The 19,990-nt window shown below is 44.8% G+C and overlaps 2 protein-coding genes across 4 annotated transcripts; both read left to right on the forward strand.

Annotated features, from left to right (window-relative positions):
• Positions 1-1,173: 1,173 nt before the first annotated feature.
• On the forward strand, positions 1,174-4,121 carry c1qtnf9 (C1q and TNF related 9). Its single transcript, XM_062379084.1, has 3 exons — positions 1,174-2,353; positions 2,468-2,530; positions 2,725-4,121. Exons 1-3 carry the CDS (start codon positions 2,167-2,169, stop codon positions 3,492-3,494), a joined length of 1,020 nt encoding a protein of 339 aa, XP_062235068.1. The 5' UTR covers positions 1,174-2,166; the 3' UTR covers positions 3,495-4,121.
• Positions 4,122-4,443: 322 nt separating this feature from the next.
• spata13 (spermatogenesis associated 13) lies at positions 4,444-19,792 on the forward strand. 3 transcript variants are annotated; one of them, XM_062379949.1, is made up of 13 exons: positions 4,444-4,962; positions 10,907-12,460; positions 14,167-14,628; positions 15,439-15,583; positions 15,799-15,929; positions 16,232-16,411; positions 16,898-17,077; positions 17,317-17,496; positions 17,576-17,808; positions 18,159-18,288; positions 18,376-18,751; positions 18,906-18,980; positions 19,106-19,792. In XM_062379949.1, exons 1-13 carry the CDS (start codon positions 4,954-4,956, stop codon positions 19,285-19,287), a joined length of 3,837 nt encoding a protein of 1,278 aa, XP_062235933.1. In that variant the 5' UTR covers positions 4,444-4,953; the 3' UTR covers positions 19,288-19,792. The 3 variants fall into 3 exon arrangements, with proteins under 3 accessions (XP_062235933.1, XP_062235934.1, XP_062235935.1); XM_062379950.1 differs by lacking the exons at positions 4,444-4,962; positions 10,907-12,460 and adding an exon at positions 13,305-13,690; XM_062379951.1 differs by lacking the exons at positions 4,444-4,962; positions 10,907-12,460 and adding an exon at positions 13,669-13,746.
• Positions 19,793-19,990: the final 198 nt, after the last annotated feature.

Consider the following 19,990-nt stretch of genomic DNA (forward strand, 5'->3'; position numbering starts at 1 on the left):
TGTGTGCTATTTATTTATTTGTATGTGCATATTCCTTCATTTAAAACTACCATTATTCATCGGTCGGTGACTGTGTAATTATTTTTGCCTTAAACCTGATGAAACTCTCGCCTGACGATGTCTCTGCGATCTGGTCTGACGACTTGTTGCGGTATTTCTTCTGTAACCAAACCAACCTCACGTTGTGCCTGGTTTCGGGACGTCAGTGACTGGGTCCTGATAATATTGCCCTCAAATTATAAACGAGTTTCGTTCCGTCTTAGCCACAGCCCTCGTTTTTTGTCCGATTTTGTCCATACTGTGTCCATTTTGTGTTTAAATCAATGTGCAGTATAGCCAACATGTGTGACGGCGACATTTCCATTTCCGGTGCCGAGATGAGACGCTGCTTGAATGTGCCCATTTATGTATTGTCATGTTTATATTTTTGAATATATTTATATCTGGAGGCTTGTGAGAAGAATAATTGGAGAAATAAAATATGTGAACAGATACTCACACTCATATCTGTGTCTTTGTAACACACAAACTGGGTGGACAGGCTTGTATGGTGCGCAGTCTATGTTGTGGTTTGTCTTTCTTATCTTGGTTTTATTGTCAGGTTCCTCCCTTGTGCCCATCCCTCCTCTCTCTCTCTCTCTCTCTCTCTCTCTCTCTCTCTCTCTCTCTCTCTCTCGCCTCACTGTGCACAATCTAATAAAGTTGCAGCAGTGTGGCATAATGATGATGCTTCATCTACCAGACCGGCCTGATTCAAGTCTGCCTGCCAGAAAATGTCTGGCTTGCTGAGTAACCTTGAGTGAGATATTAAATCCCAACTGTTTAATAGCTGATCTAGCATCTGTTGAACCACCCCACAATCTATCTGGGAATGACTGTGCATCTCAATTGTTGCTCTTTTTCTCAAGCAATTTCAATGCTTTGATCATTAACTCATGGATCCAGCGTCGAGATAACATCTGAGGGGAGTGGGTGAGCACCAGTGTTTGTCTAAGCCACTCCAGTGACGATGGGCTGAGCTTTGGACCACAAAAGGTCACATTTGATGTCAGTGATCCAGTTTATGGGGTCGGTTGTTACAGACTGTTGGCATTTTCAAAGAGCACATATGAGAAAAGCATGCATGAATTAACTTCTCATATTGTTATGGCATACGATTACTAAAGACGTCCAATTACAATGCTGTTGTTTAAATTCAGCTTCTATCATTTTAAGGAGTGGATTTCTGATGCCAATTTTATTACCACAGCCAAGGAGGCTTTGTTTTCACCCCTGTCCATTTATGGGTTTGTTTATTTGTTTGTTTGTAAACAAGATTACGCAAAATCAATCAATCAGACTTCCATGAAATTGAATAAAAGGTGCAGTATGGGATTAGGAAAGAACCCAGATCAGGGATGCAGATCTAGGAATTGTAAGATGCAGCGTTTTTCTATATTTTCACAATTTCCCCTGGGAAATAATTCATGGATCTTGATGAAAAAATGGCTACATTAAGGAAATTGATATCTTTACATTTTTTGCAGCTTGGTTAAATTTTAGGGGACTGTTTTTTTTTAATGTCTGGTTATCATAACGGTTCCTTGTTCAATCCCTGGCTCCTCCCGAGTGTGTCGAAGGGCCCTTTAGAAAGACACTGACCCCCTTACCGCTCCTGACCCATCAGTGGGAGAATGTGTGTGTGAATGAGACATATGCCGTAAAAGTGCTTTGAGCTTTGAAGTATAAAGAAAAGTCCTCTGTTGAAAATAGATTTCTTCACTGTATAGGAAGGCCGTATATGTGACACTCTGTGACCTTCTGCGTGTCTGTCCCTCACATGCACTTCGAGTCAGCTTATTATTAGCCTAGTGTGCAGAGGGGCACATGAGATGTCTAACTGACAGACACAATACGTAAGCTAGAAACACAGACCAGTGAACAGGCTGAGAGAACAGACGTCCCTTTTGTCCAAAGTCCTTGTCTGTCTCATGTATGTTCTTTGGTCGGTTGTCTATTGTTCCACTCTGCTCATCTCGACCCTGCCAGCTCGAAGAAAATTAGCAGATTCAGTGCTGTGTGTGATTAGGACGCAAGGTTATGAGGCTTATTACGCACTTGATTGAACTTTGAGTTTTTTGCATTGAGGGATACTTGGGTTTTTTTGGGCCAGACGTATCCAAGACAATGTTGCAGGGGATTTTTCGGGTTGCTCTTGTGCTCCTTCTGTTGGTGGTCTGGTGTGCTGCACTGGAGGAAGCCCAAACTAAAGGCTGCGTTTGTGGATACCCTGGAATACCGGGGGACCCCGGGCACAACGGGACACCCGGCAGAGACGGGCGAGATGGATTAAGGGGGGAAAAGGGTGATAGAGGTATGTTTAGAAGACAACATTTATCCTGTAGAGCTTGACTCTGTCCACATCCTCTTGCAACTTCAACTTCACATTTTGTAACAATATTATTATTCATCAACCATGCATGAAAAGGTGAAGTCGGTTCAACTGGTCTAGCAGGCAGTAATGGTGCCAAGGGCGACAAAGGAGAGCTTGGTATGTACCTTGAGAACAAAAAACAACAACAAATTAATAGGTCTCTAAACTAACATGTGTTAAATCATTACTTGATCTCTAACTGCAACTGAAACATATTCAACACTGTATATATATATATATATATATATATATATATGCTTTTTCACAATATTAAAGGATAGAAGGGTTTATTATCTGCTTGTCATCTACAGGTGCCGTCGGCCCAGCAGGGCTCAAAGGAAAGAGGGGGGATAATGGAGAGCGGGGCCCTCCTGGGAAAATGGGGCCTCAAGGAGTCTCCGGTCCCTTAGGCTTGAAAGGAAATAAAGGGGAGCTTGGGCTGCCTGGACCTCAGGGACCTAAAGGTGATTTGGGGGCTCTTGGACCTGAGGGTCAAAAGGGGGAAATTGGTCTTCAAGGTGACAGAGGCTTTCAGGGACCACTGGGACCCCCGGGCAGGCCAGGCCCAAAAGGGGATATTGGTGTTCCAGGTCACAAAGGCAGCATCGGTTATCGTGGGGAAAGGGGGGGTCGAGGAGAGAAGGGTGATCGGGGCGACAAGGGAGAAGAACTTGTTATCTCTAAAAGTGCCTTTTCTGTGGGACTCACAGCACAGACTAAACTCCCAGCAGCCAATGCACCGATCCGGTTTGACAAGATCATTTACAACCGACAGAATCACTACGATCCACTAACAGGAAGATTCGCGTGCTCCGCAGCAGGCGCCTACTACTTCACCTACCACATCACCGTCTTCTCCAGGAACGTGAAGGTGGTTCTCATGAAGAACGGAGTAAAGATCATGCACACCACGGACAACTACCAGAACAGCGAGGACCAAGCAGCAGGGGGCGCTGTGCTGCACCTTGAGGTGGGCGATAGAGTGTGGCTGCAGGTGGCTGGAGGAGAGTTATTCAATGGGCTCTTTGCTGATGAAGACGATGACACTACTTTCTCTGGATTTTTAATCTTTGCAGCTTGATTATTTTGTCATTCCTAGTATACTATGTTTCAAGTTAATGCATACATATCCGTATTTACGGTATGTTTATACTTATATACATATAAAAACACATGCAGAAGAAAATGACACCTTTTCCTCTGGACTCTTGGTCTTTACAGCTTGATAATTTGACAATGTCTAGTAATTATTTGTAGTATATATGCATATCTGTATGTATGTATACACATGTATATATGTGTGTGTGTGTGTGTGCTGATTAAGATGCTAACACAAATGTTTAATGTTTGCAACTGTGTGTATACGTTACAGTAAATACGTTTTAAATCTGATGACCATGTGCTTTGTTCAATCTTTCACTTTTAATGGTTTGTATTTTCAGTGGTTAGAAGTTGTTTCTACATTCATGAAAGTATAATTACACACACACACACGAGCTGATCAGCATGATGTCATTCCCTTCTCTGGATTCTTGGCACCTTGATTGACATTGACATTTTGTTATGTCTGTAACATAACATGTAGATACACTACACTGTATACACTCATACATATGTGGTCATAATTATGACACAAAATGTTAAACTGAGGTGTTGTTATGTATTAATTCCCTGCTTCTTCTTCTTATAATAAAGACTTGCTCAGTCACTGGTGCGTGTGGTATTTGGGGCTTGGCACACACACACACGCCACAAGCATTCAGACATGACCCAGCAGCACCGACTGGAAGGCCCGGTCTGTTCCTGTCGGTGCACCAGCAGGAAGTGAAGGAGCTCGTCTCAACTTTTACGTTTGTCTTTTTCCTCAATGGAGCGCGTTCCAAGAGGGGGCGCGGCTCCGCGGTCACACGGACGCATCTCCCGAGCTGCGATTGGTTGCGAGCGCGATGGTCACTCCGCGGTCAGCCAGTCGCCTCCGTCGTGAACCTCGCGGCGCCCCGCCCCTCGCAAACACAGCAACAAGTGCATTAATGATGCTCGACTGAAGAAAGAAGCTCCTTGTGACTCAAACAGCCGCTTAACGCGCCCGAGACTCGGGTTAGAACAACCGTCTCCGCTCGGCCTCCCCTCCGCACGTCACCAACCACTGGATCTACCGGTCCGCGGCGGTCGGGCAGTTAAAACCCCGCAGGGAGCTTGCGCAATGTTTTCAACAAGTTTTTTTGTTATCAGTGAATCCGCGAGCTAGCTTGAGCTGCTAACCCGGTGTGTGTGTGTGTGTGTGTGAGTGAGAAAGTCAACCAGTCTCAACATGGACACCAGTTAGCTGCGAGCTGCTTTTTTTTTTTTTTTTAAAGTTTTCCAATGGCCGACATGTTCGGTTGTTTTTTCAACGAGAGAACAACGAGGTGTCGGGAAGCTCAGAGACAACTTCCCCATGACACAGAAACAAGGCAGACAGCTGCTGGGCTGATGTGAGGAGGAAGAAGAGGAGGAGGAGGAGGAGAAGAAGAGAAGTCAGGTGGACGACATCAGCGACTATGAGCTGGGTGAGCAACGAGATTCCCTCAACTGTCTCCGGTACTTTCATTCACATTGTAACAACCAGATCGTGTAAAGTATTGATATTATAGTATTGATATCCTCCCGTTACATCGCGTTCCCAGTGATGTCCCCCCCCCCCCCCCCCCCTTGTCCTGTGCTCAAACGGGACCCGAGGGGCTCATTGTGGCGCATTACTCGCCTGGTTGTTATAGTGATGTAGGAGATGCCAGGCGGTGCAGGGAGTAGCTTAAGGAGGAGGTGGAGGGCCCAGCTACTACAAAGAGCTCCACGGCCAAGGAAAGTTAATTAATGCAGAAATAAATAAGCAGTTCGGCCCCCAGAGTTCTTTATGAGCTTAGAAACTTACTCAGTGTAATCCCCCGTTCAGGGCACATTGTTTTTCCGGTGACTGTGTAATACTGATTTAGCTGCATTACTAATGCAAGTCTGCAGGCACCAGTTCAATTTGCTCCAAATGAATGAACCTGTTCTGATATCTCCTCAGATAGACTTTACTGTCAGAGGTGCAACGTGCTGTATAGAGGATTCCCACTACTTTGCATAGCAGCACTAATCACTGTACAACAATCTGATTTCACTCCAGTATTACAAGAGATGAACCAATATCATTCTTCCTTTACCGATACACAATCTGATACTTGCACTTTGAGCACACAGAGTACTGATCTGAAAATTACAACCTATACCATGTGTATTTAAAGCTGCCACCTCTGTATGGAAACTGTGATTGCCGTCATTGTTGCCTGCACTGGCCCAGGTTAAACCCTTTAAACAATAGATAAAATAAATAACGTAGGAATCCAGCACCACAAGTAATTAAATCTTTGAATCTGACAATACACAATTGACATCTTTTAATAGCTTGAAACTGAATCCTTGCATACAGTACACATCTCCATGTTCCTTTTGGAACTTTCGAGCATGAAATATTTCCAAATTGCTGACATTTTAGTAACGTCTGTGTAACACTGCCCTGCTGGTCGTCATTTCTTCTTTGCCTCACCACTCTCGGTACTCGTCAGTGGCAGGACAGAGTGACTTTTCTTCTGGAGCATGAAAGAGGAAGAGAGAAAATGTCACTTTTATCTGAGTAAAACTAATACTCTGTCATAGACGTGATATCGGATCGGTACTCATGCCAGATTCTGCATTTTCTGCAATGTTGGAAGCATATGCTGGTATCAGAACATTTTTTATAACATCTTTTATTTCCTACTCTGTTGTAATTCCGCCTCATGAGACATATAATACCTCGACCTTTGTCACTCTACTTAACTTAATCTGCTTAAATTTCTTTCCTTTTGAACTTCAGTACATAGGACAAGCAAATAAATGTTCTTTGTTGCTTCATCCAGCCACGTTCAGTGCTGTGACCATGTTTAGTAAAAGTAGTTTATTTGTACCATGGACACAGAGTGCTCATTATTAACAATACAGGAGTGGGAGTATAAACTCTTTCTAAACACACAAATTAATAGGAAATAGTTGCAGATCTTCATGAGTTGATTTGACCTCTTGAAGCTTTGTGTTTCCATGGTGTGTGAATGACTATTGATGGCACCGCCTTTTGATTTTTGTTGTACCGCAGTCGGGTTCCACCGTTGACAGCTAGACTCTATGTCTGGTTGTGTTCCTGTTAAGCCTTGTACACTGTGTGGTGTTAAATTTCTGGTCGTCTGTCTCTATGACAGTGTCGAGCAGATCAGGTGAGTGAGCGACTGTCTGTGTGAGAGTGCCGACACTCCCTGGTTTGGCCCGAGCCCCTCTTCCCACGCTCTATGGAAAGGGGCGTGGCATCTCCCGTTCTCCATCTGTGTGCCTGATAAAAAAAAATAAGGAACTAGGTCATGGCCAGATATGAGACTTGAACCAGTGAAAGTGAACCAGAGCCTCTGTGCTCCCCTGATCCACACTGGAAATGTCGAAGGACTGGACCTGGTGTGGAAACCAGTGGCGTAAAAAATAAAGATGATGGGTTATTAGCAGTTTGTGATTTTAATTTGATCCCAGAAGAGGTAGTGCACTCCTTCTGGACACTGCTGGTGCAATTTTAACCTTTGTCACAAAGTTTTTAATATCTCTTCCCCCAAGCCGCTCCCTTAGAGTTAAGTCTTGGTAGTGTCTCTCTGTCACTCACAGTCAGTGCTGAATAGCCTGGTTGTCTTCCTGATTAGGCTATCATGTGTAGATGAAACCAGTGCTGCACACAGACTGGTAAAGCTCTGCTAATCAGATAATTACTGGGAAGGCAGAATACTTGGCTATACGCAGACATACACACTCCCACCAGCACACACACTCACACAAGCTCCACCACTTTGCTTGGAAAAAGGCAATGAGGTTGGCTGACGGCCATCAAGGCTAAGACGATTTTAATATGGATTCAAATATCTTATAATAACAACTATTGTTAAGTGTTGCTTAGTCTTAACACACAACCACATAGATATTCACTTGAGAGAAAGAAATGCAGTGAACCTTTTGTCTATTATTTATCAGCTTAATTTTCACATAAACCTATCGATCATTCATTTTCTAATCAGCTGGTCTGTACCTCAAAACGATACGTGCCGTTGTTAGGACTTTTATTCATCAGGATAAATGAGCGACTCGTAAAGTGACAGCTTACTGAGGAATGGCAGTGTTGCTGCGGGGGGGTTTGGGTGCGTCCCAGAGTTGAGCCAGAGAATAGAAAATGACAGAAAACCCTAACTTTCCCTTGATACTTCCTGTCTGGTTGTCTTTTACTTTAATACTCAGTTCATTTTGCACTAATGACTTGTATCCCAGCCTCAGGCCGGACATACCTCAGTCTTCTGCAGAGGGGAACTATGGGCAGGAGGTTTCTTCTCACTTTGCCTTTATAACTCGACTCCTTATATATCTGCCTGAGTTTTCTAAACAAAAAGGAAGGGAGTCCAGGATTTAAAATGCCTCGCTCCCCGCTCAACTCTGCTCAGGAGCCGAGCACCATTTGAGAGGATGCTCCCAACTATTTGCAAACGTGTTTTTGGAGTGCATGCTTTTTTAGCCCTTGTGTACATGTTGACATATCCTGGTGCTTGTCCCTCCTCATCTCTGGGAGTCTAATCTAAGGCTGGCTCCAGCTGGCTGTGTAGGGGGGGCACCTCTCTGAGCTCTTAATTAACTGTGGACCAGGGCCCCAGTGCGCCGCTCCCATCCACAGCTTATCAAGAGGAAGCCAGCAAGGAGCAGCGATCCTGGTACACAGTTTGGAAAGGAAGAGGTTAGACAGGAAAGGTTGACATCGAAAAGTATTCGGTAGAAATATACGTAAGTATTATTTGCCTGGTTGTGACAGATATGGATGCATGGTTGTAGTAACGCACTTTTTACAGTATCGTGATTTATTTGTATTGTTCAGTTTTGTCATTTGTCATATTTTCCTTAAAACGTTTGATCTTAGAAATGCTTTATAAATTGCATGATTATGTACAGTATAAAAAGACGGTCTACATACCATGCATTAACTTTTTTCCTCTACGGGCAAAGGAGCTTTTTATAATCAAGGAAAGGCATCATTGCTGACATTGTTTTATATATTTTGTAATTTTGATGGATTTCACGATATCATGGATATGAAAGGTTACATTACCACTGATGTTGATGCAAACATTATAATAATTGTTATCAAACCATCACCAGTTTCAAAAGGCATTGGTAGAAGTGAGGAAGACTAACAGTCTGTACACTGTTCTTTAGCTGTTGATATCTAAAATCTGTGTTGTGTTCTAGTGACTTGGTGACCACCTGTCTCAGCTTGATTCTGATGCACGGCTCCGCCAAGTATTTGTATGCGTCAACTGGCCTGTGGCAGTTGGCGTCAAGTGTAGGGAGAAAGCGGGAGAAAGGTGTTTTAAAGGATACCGCTGATGGCAGGATGAGTAACAAAAACAAACTACGTCAGCGGCAGACATTCTTTCCATATCTGCCATCTTTCTGCTATGACAACACATGGAATTATTGATCGTGCCCCTTTTCGAGTTGCCACTCGACACAACTCCTCCGTGGCCGAGGAGAAGAAAGCACAAGAAGACAATTCAGCGTCGCTTTGAAAGCCGCACATTGTTCTCGAGGGCTGCTTACTGTCTGTCAGCAGTGGTGCTTGGCAGCGGCGGCTCTGTGTTTACACAAGTGTTCGGTGTGATGGAGCGAGCAGGTCGAAGTGACAGCTGATTCGACAGAGAAAGCCCATCTGGTGCTGAACATGCCTGGAGATGGGAGGAATGGGAGCGTTCCAGGCTCCTTGCAACTTCGTGCATTTGCACACGCGAAACAAACAACATAAAAAAAAACCTTAAAAATGTACTTTCACATGTGTTTACAAAAAGATGCGGACAAAAATCGCAATATCTTTTGATTGAATATCTGAATACTATCGCCAGATGTGGGCGGTGTTCGTTGAATGGTTTTCCAGCCAGAAAATTAAAAAAATCAGCAATAATGTGAATGTGGTAACACTTTATTTTTAGCATCACAAGCCACACATCAAAATAAATAATGATTTATGACGCACTGTAATATCATTATAAGCAGATGTTTTTAACTCCAAACATCACAAGAGGGGTTTAATGCAGATAATGAATAACATAACAATCGCAAATATGTAGAATATCACTATCTTGAGAGAAGTTTCATGTTTTTGATTTAATGCACATTAACAAACATTTTAAATGTCCTTATACCTGCTCACAATGACATTATAGTGTTTCATTAATATGTTATTATGTTCTATTATCGTAACAACCAAATCATGTCTGGTCACACTCTCATAACCTGTTTTTTAATATGTATCATCATAACCATGAATCATCCTAGTTTATATGACAGAGGCGAAGAATTGCGACATATTCAGTGAACTACTTTAGAAATTAAATGATGGTAATCTCATTTCAAATTCAAAAACATGAAGGAAAACTTGCATGTGGTGGGTGTCTTAAGTTCTGAAAGTGTGGGAATTGTTTGGATACAAATGTACCTTAATATATCTGGAAAACATCAATATGGGAGGATAATTTCATCAGTATTTATTGTATTATGGAGTCATCATCATATATATTAAATGCCAAAGTCTTATTATATAATATTTGAAGGAGAATCCGATTTGAAATCTGCAACATAGAAACAGACATGATTAACATCTCTGCTTTTCCTTCAATGGTGAGTCAAATATTTGCTGTAAAACCGTCAATTAGTTCCAAACAGACATTTAGAGTTCGCTTTGTATCACCATGAAGGGTCGAAAGTCTCTGACTGATTTGATGAGCAACACAAACCTTCACCTTGACAGCGCCTCATCAAGGACGTAATCTGGAGAAAACTGGGCAATTTATTGCATTAATCACAATGGATTAACAAATTTCATTGCTTAGTCACGCCACAAGGCCTACCTTCAAAGGCTCAGCTGTATTAACCACTGCACTGGATCTCACACACACACACACACACACACACACACACACACACACACACATACAAAGCTGAACTTGGCACAACACCACCCCGAACTGGGCCTCAGCTCTCCTTGGACATTGAAATATGGCACCAAGGACAAATGAGCGTAGTGTTCAGTGAAATATATTTTACTGCTGTGGACTCTGTGCACACTGAGGGATACTGACGATCTGTTTATCTGTGTCTCTCTCTTTCTTCCCTAAGTTCCTTCTCCTTTGCATACGGACAAGAGAACAGTGCACTGTAAACACACAGTCGTTAATTCCCCCGTGTTCAACTCCTTAAGCACACTGCATGTACTATTTCGGCTAACGTTCTATTCAGCTTTTATTTTGTTGGCCGGCTTCCAATGAATGTGTCTCTAGTTATGTAATTTCAGCACGGCAAATATTAACCATTAATTCTGCTTTGATTCAACATGAGGTCACTAAACTAATCTATTTGGTTTTGCAGGCAGAACAAAAGGACAGAGGCTTGTCTACAAGCGAAGACCCTCTCCCGTGCGTCCAGAGCTCAAAAGCTGATCCGTTGATCCGAAGCCGGCCCCTCAGTGACATCTACCCATTTCAGAGTCAAGGCGACAGGAGTGCAGTCCCATATCTGCTGTCTGGATGTGGCTCGCAGGTGCAGCCCGTGACCGCGGGTCCTCTCACTGAGGAGAACAAATTGAACAGCATCAACTCCTCTGCTTGGTCCAACCCTGTAATAGGTCAACCAGAAGGAAAGCCTTACCCCTCAAGAATCATGAGGCTATTTTCTAACCCGAGGAAGGGCCCTGTCCCTGCTCAGAGTCCAACCGCGGACACTCCCACCTCAGTCGACAGCAACGACGGCAACGGGGGCCCCCAGTCCTGGTCCGGACTTCCAGGACTGGGTGTTGTGGGCTCCTTCAAAAAGCTCCGCTCCTCTGTGCTTCAGGGTATTCAGAGTAGAGGGGCATCAAGCCTCGATGAAGAGTATGTGCCTTCATCATATCCGGAAATGGTTAATGGCACAATTGTAGCCGACACTGACCCTAGTCTGGATAATGGAACAAATCATTTAAATACAGCAGAGGGATACAGTTTGTCGAATGGAAATATCACTGTGCAGACGTTGGCTATGGGGCAGTGCAGCTCAGATGTTGAGGACTATGAAGATGAGGAAAACGATGAAGGAGATGGTCTCACACGGAACTCACGATTCTCCAGGAGTATCAAGAGAGCGTATGGGTCGGGACGCATTTCTTTATTTGACCCGGGGAGAGGAAGGGTTGCAGGAAGCAGCGCAAACGAAGCTGCTGACAGTCAGAAACCAGATCAGACATGCACGGTCAACGTGCAAACAAAAAGCACGAACCACAACACAAATGTGAAGGTGCTGAACAGAATGAGCAAAAGCGCAGATAACCTTCACATATTTAAAGCACCTTTCAGACGCAAAGCCCCACCTCTAGGTCGTCAGTGTTCTCAGGATGAGGCGCGGGGGACCAGTATGTCAAATGGGAAGCCAAGCATCCAGAGAACAGCCAGTGCCTCCTCAGTGGACCTGCAAGGTCACGCTGTTAATAACAATAAGAACCCCGTGAAGACCAAGGCGCCGATGCTGAAGCTGGTGGGCAGCTTGACCGACCTGACTGTCCGACGCAGGCGAAGTCCCTCCCCCAGCCCCACATCTGCCATGTCATCCCTCTGCCGTCTCCATGATGACTACTCCAGACGTGTGCCTTGCAAAACTAGTGAACGACAGCGCCGGCCTTCGCCGGTCAGAGCGCGAGTCATGTCTGTCGAACACACACCACTGGTTCATCACCAGCCTGAAGACGACATAAACCCACAGCAGCACCGGGTTCTCATCAGCCAGGTCTCTGTGGATCATCAAGATTCAGCAGAGACTTCACCTGGTTCCTCTGGTCACTGTGAGCTGCAGGCCATAGCAACAAGTGAACAGTTGGAGGATTGTGAATCATCTCCTCTCGGGCACAAAGAGACTTCAACACAAGATGAGGAGAAGTCACTACAAGTCAAGGTAAGAGGACGTTGGTGAATCATGTCCATAAAGATATCAGTATAAAATATAAAGTTTTTTATCAGCAGTCACTTTTGCTCTTTCCCTCCCTCCTCATTGGCCCGGGGGATATTCTGATAAGCTGCTCAACAATCCGGATAACATTAAGCTCACTCGCTTTTTATCTTTATGGAAGTGGCCCGTTTGATAAAGCAGCTTTTCAATGTTTGCAGATGCATCAAATGTGCTGCAGCTAAGGTACAACAAAGCTGGGAAATGTTCTCACACTATCACCTTCAAAAGCACCTCTATATCCATGCAAATAGAGGCGGGGGATTAGAAAACCATTAAAATGACAGGTGCTCTTTTAAATTGCAGTGAGAAAGAAAGCTCTGAAAGACAGGTTTAGGACAGATTTATTCTCCTTATCACGTAGAATAGCATAATCATTAATGGCAGTGCCAGTGGTTCCAGTAAAGTGACGCTGAGCCTTTTCTAAAGAAACAGAAGGATTTCATGATGTGATCTTTGAATCTGACACGATTCTAAGGCTCAGAGATAAGTTCCTCTGGTGAACGTGAAACTTGTCAGGACAGTGCGTGACTGCCACAAATCTAAGCTTCTGGTCCAAAGTCCACTCTGTCAGTATCAAATAAATAGTGACATCGACTTAATATTGACTTTCCCTCCTATTGCTGTCAGTTGTGTGTGTTGTGCTGACTTCTGCTGCAGCAGGGTCACGTGGTGCAGCCAGCTGTTCTCCGCTATCATGCACGCTGAACGAGCAGGCAGAGTTAATGATTAGGCTTTTTTATGATTAGTGGGCCTTGCGCAAAAAACGGCTCCATAGTCCTGGTGCTGGGAGGGAGGGTAGGCGGCTAGGAGTGAGTCCATCACCCTGCCTCACTCCCCCCCATCCTTCATTCTAGCTGCAGCCCAATGGATCAAAGTCCAGCTCTATGGACACTGGGACAGCGAGCAGCACCACCAGGCAGACGAGACGATTATCACACTGTTGTAGAGAAATGTGTTTTGTTCAAAGAGAAAAGATTCCTTCTTTAGAGATGAGCCAGACAAATCGGAACAGTTAATTTTAGAAACCAGGTGCTTTTTATTGGCCTCCAAAAACCGTAGTAACTTGGCCTCGGGACGCAGGTCTGTGCTGGTGGGTGTTTCACAATGGTGCTAGCCCACTGTGTGCCTTTCCGGTGTATGTGCTCCGGAGCAGACCCAGATCAAGAAAACCAAGAGGTGAGGTTTGATACCACAGGTTGTCTAAGAGACTCACAACAACCATTTCCAAATGAGTAAGCATTAGCCAATATTTGTCTGTTGAGCGTACAATACATACAGTTTGATAACATCTAATTGTGGCATATTTGTGCTATTTCAGTTGCCAGTGCTTGTTTGCACTTGATAAGAATGTGTGTTTGCTGCATTCAATGAGTCAAGGAAATCACTGTGTGAACTTGAGCACTAATCAAGTTTCTCCAGAGAATCCTGGTGAAATCGTTTCTCAGTGATTCTTGGGGTTCTGCCTAGAGAAACTCTTGTTTCTTCTCTGGGCTTTTGAGACTCGCAGCAACGTTTTTCTCTGTTTCTGATTAAAAGATTTTTTTCCCAGCAGATATTGTTTTATACATCTCTGTCCTTGCAGGTCGCTGAACAGGAGGAAGTCAATAATATCAACCATATTGAGTTTTGACCTTGTTCCTCTTGATCCCCAGGTGACCTCAGAAGTGCGAGACGCGTTTCTCCAGGCAGAGGAAATGTCTCCAACAACCAGCAGCACGACGCCTCCTATCTCCCCGACCAGCCTCTCGGAGTCACCCACGTCTTCCAGTTCGCCCACAGATGCAGCCGTGATGACCACAGAAGTGTCCTCTGTCAGGTCTAGGCGAAGGGCCGGCCGTTCGCGACCACGGCCCATTTCTGACTACGGGCAGCTAACTTCCAGGAGTCACTCCATTCCTGAGGAAGTGGCAGAGATGCGTGCTGTGGAAAGGACAGAAAATAAATCACTGGATAAAAGCTGCAGTGATGACGACACGTGTGGGAACAGAGAAAGCCCTGAGAACTCGAGCATGGATGGGGACGGTCCGTGCAGGAGGTATCGGCCCATCTCTGTGATAGGAGCCGGGGATCTGTTCCCCCCTGATGCTGAGGAGAAGGAAGACCGCCTTCCTTCTGTAAGCTACTACAGTCACACTTTGATAAATGCACATTGGCTGTAGGACTATCAGAACTACCACTACTTTCCATGAGTTTTAAATTAGGTTTCGCTAGAGGCTGGTCTAGTAGCAAATAAATGAAATGATTGGTCAGTGAACCCGTCTGTCAATAACTGACCCGCCTGCTTGCACTCTGCCCGTGCTTTTACTGCAAATGACCAGAGTCTTCAACCGGAGAGTCACACACTGACCAGAGCAGAAACGATAGTCAGAAGTTAGCCAGCGATTCACGTAAAAGTCGTCTTTGTGCGTTCATGTGTTTTGGGGACGTAGCTTTGACAAGAAGGCCGATGGGAGCAGGTGGGAAGAATCTGTATTTTTGTATTTTCAAGTGTACACTGCTCTTACTAGCTTTTCCAGGATTACCAATCCTAGCTTTAACATCAATACATATGAAAACATTTGACGTGGCACAATCAAAGAGATATCTTCATATTAAAAAATACATAAAAAAGGAAATAAAGCAATAAATAATATATATTATAATACAGTGCAAAAAGACAAGAAGTCAGAGCACTTCTAAACCAGGTTTTAAATATGTCAACCGTTAATTACAACATCTGTGAGCTTATTTCTCCCCCACTTTCTATAATTTCTCTGCAATGTGCCTTAGAATAAAACGTATTTAGCGGAGCTCCTAGTAATATACGTTATTTGTTAAGTTTCCGGGCCGTTTTTGTTTGACATTGATTCGTCAGGTAGGTAGTGGGAGTCATAGTAACAGAGCCTTTTCTAAATCCCAGGATGTTCCTTTTGTCATCTCCGCAGCCCGTGTCACGTCCGCCCATCCCCTCCCACCAGGTCCCCCCCTACAGAGGGGTGTCTGCCAGGTATCGCCCTTCATCCCTTTCCCAGAGCACCCCCATCGGACTGGATCGCGTCGGACGGCGAAAGCTCCTCAGAGTGCTCAGCGGTGAGAGCGGGGGGGTTGCTTGTTATGTGACACTGGATCACAAACTGTAGTCGGTGGGAACAAGTCTGCAGTCTGGGAATGTTAATACTTGTGATGGAGGAAAACCGTGGTGGGGAGCCAGGTGTGGGTTTGCTTGCATCTGTGCCTCGTTCCGTGGAATATTAAAAACCTTTTAGAAAGTTTGCAGTTCCTTATTCTCTGTGTCCATGTTGCAGATGGTGCGACTGAGTGCTCGGCGACGCTTGACGACAGCGTCAGTGAGGAGGAGGAGGGGGGCAGCCTTGATGAGCTCACTGATGGCACGCCCTACCTCCAGCCAGGGGTGGAGATCTCGGTGCTAAACGAGGTGAGGCCCGGGGAGGTTGACTCACTTGTCGTGTTGCAATGCTCCCAAACATCTCTTCCAAGAATATGCAATCAATTTATGATGTGACATTTATCATGCTGTGTGCGTGATTTGTGTAGAGCCATGTGCAAATGTTTTTGTGTGTGTTTTCAAGATGTTTGGCCACAGTTCAGCACAACCTCTGCAGTGTCCACATGTCTAGACATAATCTTACATGTTGGAACTCGGGGCTTAGCCTGCATGTAATTGCATCTTTATCTTATCTCTGTTTGTGTGTGTGTGTGTGTGTGTGTGTTACTCAGTGGATAAGCTCAGGCCACACGGTGTATGCTGAGGCTCTCTGGGACCATGTGACCATGGAGGAGCAGGAGCTGGCCTTCAAGGCTGGAGATGTTATCCGTGTCCTGGAAGCCTCACACAAGGATTGGTGGTGGGGCAGAGGCGCTGACAGGGAAGCCTGGTTCCCCTCCAGCTTTGTGAGGGTAAGTGGACGTGCTGACCCGTGTGTCTGACACATGTTTGCTCCCCAGCAGCACAGAAAAGACTGGCAAACTGGCTTGGCTCCAAACCAACCTCTCCAGTCCCCTTAACGGAGTTTGTGAATGGGGTTCAAACCTCACATGTTCAAACGGTTTCTGTGGTGATCAGAGCTGATTGACATCTGAGTCTTAATTAGGCCGGCCAGAGTAACCGCGATGAGGTCGTTTGATTGGCAGATAAGCTTCTGCTGTGCATTTGCTTGTTGCTGAATCAAAGCTGCCGACCTGGAGCTGGTTTAACTAACACATTTTGTTTCAGTAGTGATGTTTGAATGTTTGTAGCTATTGCTGCTTTTGTAAAAACATTTAAATTGTATGATAAACCTAATCATGACTTTAAGCTGGCTTTTAGATATGAACTCATTTATGTTTTTAAATTCTAGATTTTGCCTCGTTGATCTCACTGTGTTTCTGGTGGCTGTGTTTCAGGTGCGAGTTAACCAGGAGGACTCGAGTGCAGAAAGTGTGGAGAGTGTCGCGGACCAGGAGGATCCGGCACCCAGGGACACGCACAGCGCTCAGCACAAAGAGCAGATGAGAACCAATGTTGTTCAGGAAATCATGAACACGGAACGCATCTACATCAAGCACCTGAAAGACATCTGTGAGGTATGAGCCTCAACGTTTAACCCCTCTGTCCTTTTGGCATGATTCACATTTCTGAAACCGGCAGATATTTCCTCTTTGAAATTAGATATTTACAATACACTCCATTTGTATTTAATATATTACTTGGTTTCATACTAAAAGCGGAACTCTCCCATCCAGCCCCTCCTGTTGGCCAATAACTGAACTGTTTAAATATCTTCTGTCAGCAGAAATAAACAAATATTTCTGCGTATTCTCAGGGTTACATCCGCCAGTGCCGTAAACACCCGGAAATGTTCACTGAGCTGCAGCTGAAGACCATCTTCAGCAACATAGAGGACATCTACAAATTTCAGAGGCAGTTTCTCAAAGACCTGGAGAAGAACTACAACAAAGACCAACCACATCTCAGTGAAATAGGCTCCTGCTTTCTCTTGCAGGTAATGATCAACTGAATCCCTGTGCACCTCATGTTTTGGCAGATTTGACATTTGAATTGAATCTCTCATTTTTCCCTAGGAGGAGGGTTTTTCTATCTACTCAGAGTACTGTAACACCCACCCAGTGGCCTGTGCTGAGCTGCAGCGACTCATGAAGTTGGGTCGATTCAAACATTTCTTTGAGGCCTGTCGGCTCCTCCAGCAGATGATCGACATCTCCATCGCCGGTTTCTTGCTCACGCCCGTCCAGAAGATCTGTAAATACCCGCTGCAGCTGGGAGAACTGCTCAAGTACACCCCAAAGGACCACAGGTACTCCTCACGAGATCCATCACTACTTGCAGCATACCGTTCTTTTACTTCTTGTGCTAGATGTACATTTTTTCACATCTTTATTTGGAGCTCTCTGGAGTGTGTGGAGTTAAGGTGCTTTCTTTGCATGCCTGCACCATTAACTGGGGGAAAAGTATTTTCTATAATCTCACAAAGATGCTTGTTGTTTTGGTTCAACTCCCTGCATTATGTTTGGATTTGTTCATTGCAGCTGTTTCATCTTTACTTTTCTAAGCTTAAGATGGAGGCAGTGTGCTACTTTAAGTGTACATTTGCTTTATGTCTATGCCGCGCCCCACGCTCACTGTTCTATCGCTGATTCATTGCAGTGACTTCGGCGGAGTGAGCAAAGCATATGACGCCATGAAGAATGTGGCCAGTTTGATAAATGAGAGTAAAAGACGACTGGAGAGTATTGACACCATCGCTCACTGGCAGGTCGCCATTCTGCACTGGGAGGTGATGTTTACGTCTGTTTATGAGTTACATGTGTTCTGTGTGTTGTTCCAACCATGTGTCCAGAACACTGTAAATCTGTTGTTGCAGGGCCCTGACGTGCTGCAGCGCAGTTCAGAGCTCATCCACTCCGGGGAGCTGACTCGAGCCGTCCGACAAGGCAAAATGCAGCAGCGCAGCTTCTTCCTGTTCGACCACCAGTTGGTCTTCTGCAAAAAAGACGTCCTGCGCAGAGACCTGCTCCACTACCGCGGACGGCTGGATATGGACCAGACCGAGGTATTGGACATGCCCGACGGGCGGGACCTAGACCTGGGCCTGACCCTACGGAACGCTCTGCGCCTGCGCCACGCCTCCACTCTGGAGTTTGTGTGTGTGCTGTGCTGCAGGAAGGCCCAGGACAAGCAGAGGTGGCTGGAGGCTTTTGCCAAGGAGAGACACAGAGTCAAGGAAGACCAAGAGATGGGTGAGTGCAGACAGATTCCTTTTGACTCGTGATACAAAACAGCTACTGTGGATAGATGTCAAATAAAAGCTGAAGTGGGTGAACACATTGCTGAAAAAGGGGGTGGATGGAAATATTTTGACCTGAAGGTGTAATTCTTTGTGTTTCTTGGCAGGAATGGAAATCAGTGAGGATCAAAGAAAACAGGCCATTGTTAATGCCAGAAGAGTCAAACAGGGAAAGATCAAACGTAAGAGAAAAACAAAAAATCTTAATACCTTTTTAAGCTGCTCTTTATTTATTTTCAGTTTAATTTACTTCTTGTTCTGAAGTTTGACTTTTCGTTTTTGCCTTTTTACCTTTTTTTTCTTTTAGCCATCGGTTACGCTGGTTCTGTTCCACCCCACCACCAAAACCTCCACCCGCTTCACCAGCGTCACGTCACCATTCCAACCAGCGTGCCCCAGCAGCAGGTCTTCTCGTTGGCCGAGCCCCCGAAACGAAAGCCTTATCACCTGTTGTACAGCATCACCCGCAACTCCTTTTTCAAGAAGTGAGGCTTTGCTCCCTCGTCCCTCGTTTTGTTTCCTCTGCGTGCCCCGAACAGTCCTGAAGACTCGAAGAACACTTTATTTTTCCCCGTGTTTCCCGTCTGTGAATGTACTTTCACGTTTGCTCTCTGTGCCTCATATGTCCTTCTCTATATATATATGTGTGTGTGTTTGTTGTTGCACGTTTGAGTTCAGTGCCTTTTCTGTGTAAGGGGCGTGACTTAAGTGTTAAAATACTGACTGTCGGTGTGTTTATGCAGCTCACTAAAGCTCATGATACCCCTCCTCTTTGTCTTATTAATTCCCAGCAGCATGAGTTTAATTTTATTTTAATTATGACAACGATGTATCTTCTACTTTTACATTGACAAACATGGTTGTAGGTTATTTCACAAAGGCTGGACCCTTTTTTTTTTGGTTTTGCTGTGAGCACAAACAGCCAGAGGACAAAGTAACTAACACATTCATCAACCCGTCTAACACTGTAAATAAAACTCTTGTACAAACAAAATGAGAAAGTTGTCACTTTAAAATGAGTTCTTTGCTCATGGGAATACGACTGCTGCTGCTGGTTCAGAAGCCAAGGACTCTTGGCTTCTGAATATTGGTTCATGAGAGTTTGATCAAACTCAGCGATAAGCGGTAATGAGTGAAACTTTATCCATAGAAGTGGAGGAGGCGAGCTCCCTGTTTCTCCACTGCAGGATCT

Source organism: Platichthys flesus, chromosome 21 (assembly GCF_949316205.1).
Source record: "Platichthys flesus chromosome 21, fPlaFle2.1, whole genome shotgun sequence".
NCBI lineage: Eukaryota > Metazoa > Chordata > Actinopteri > Pleuronectiformes > Pleuronectidae > Platichthys > Platichthys flesus.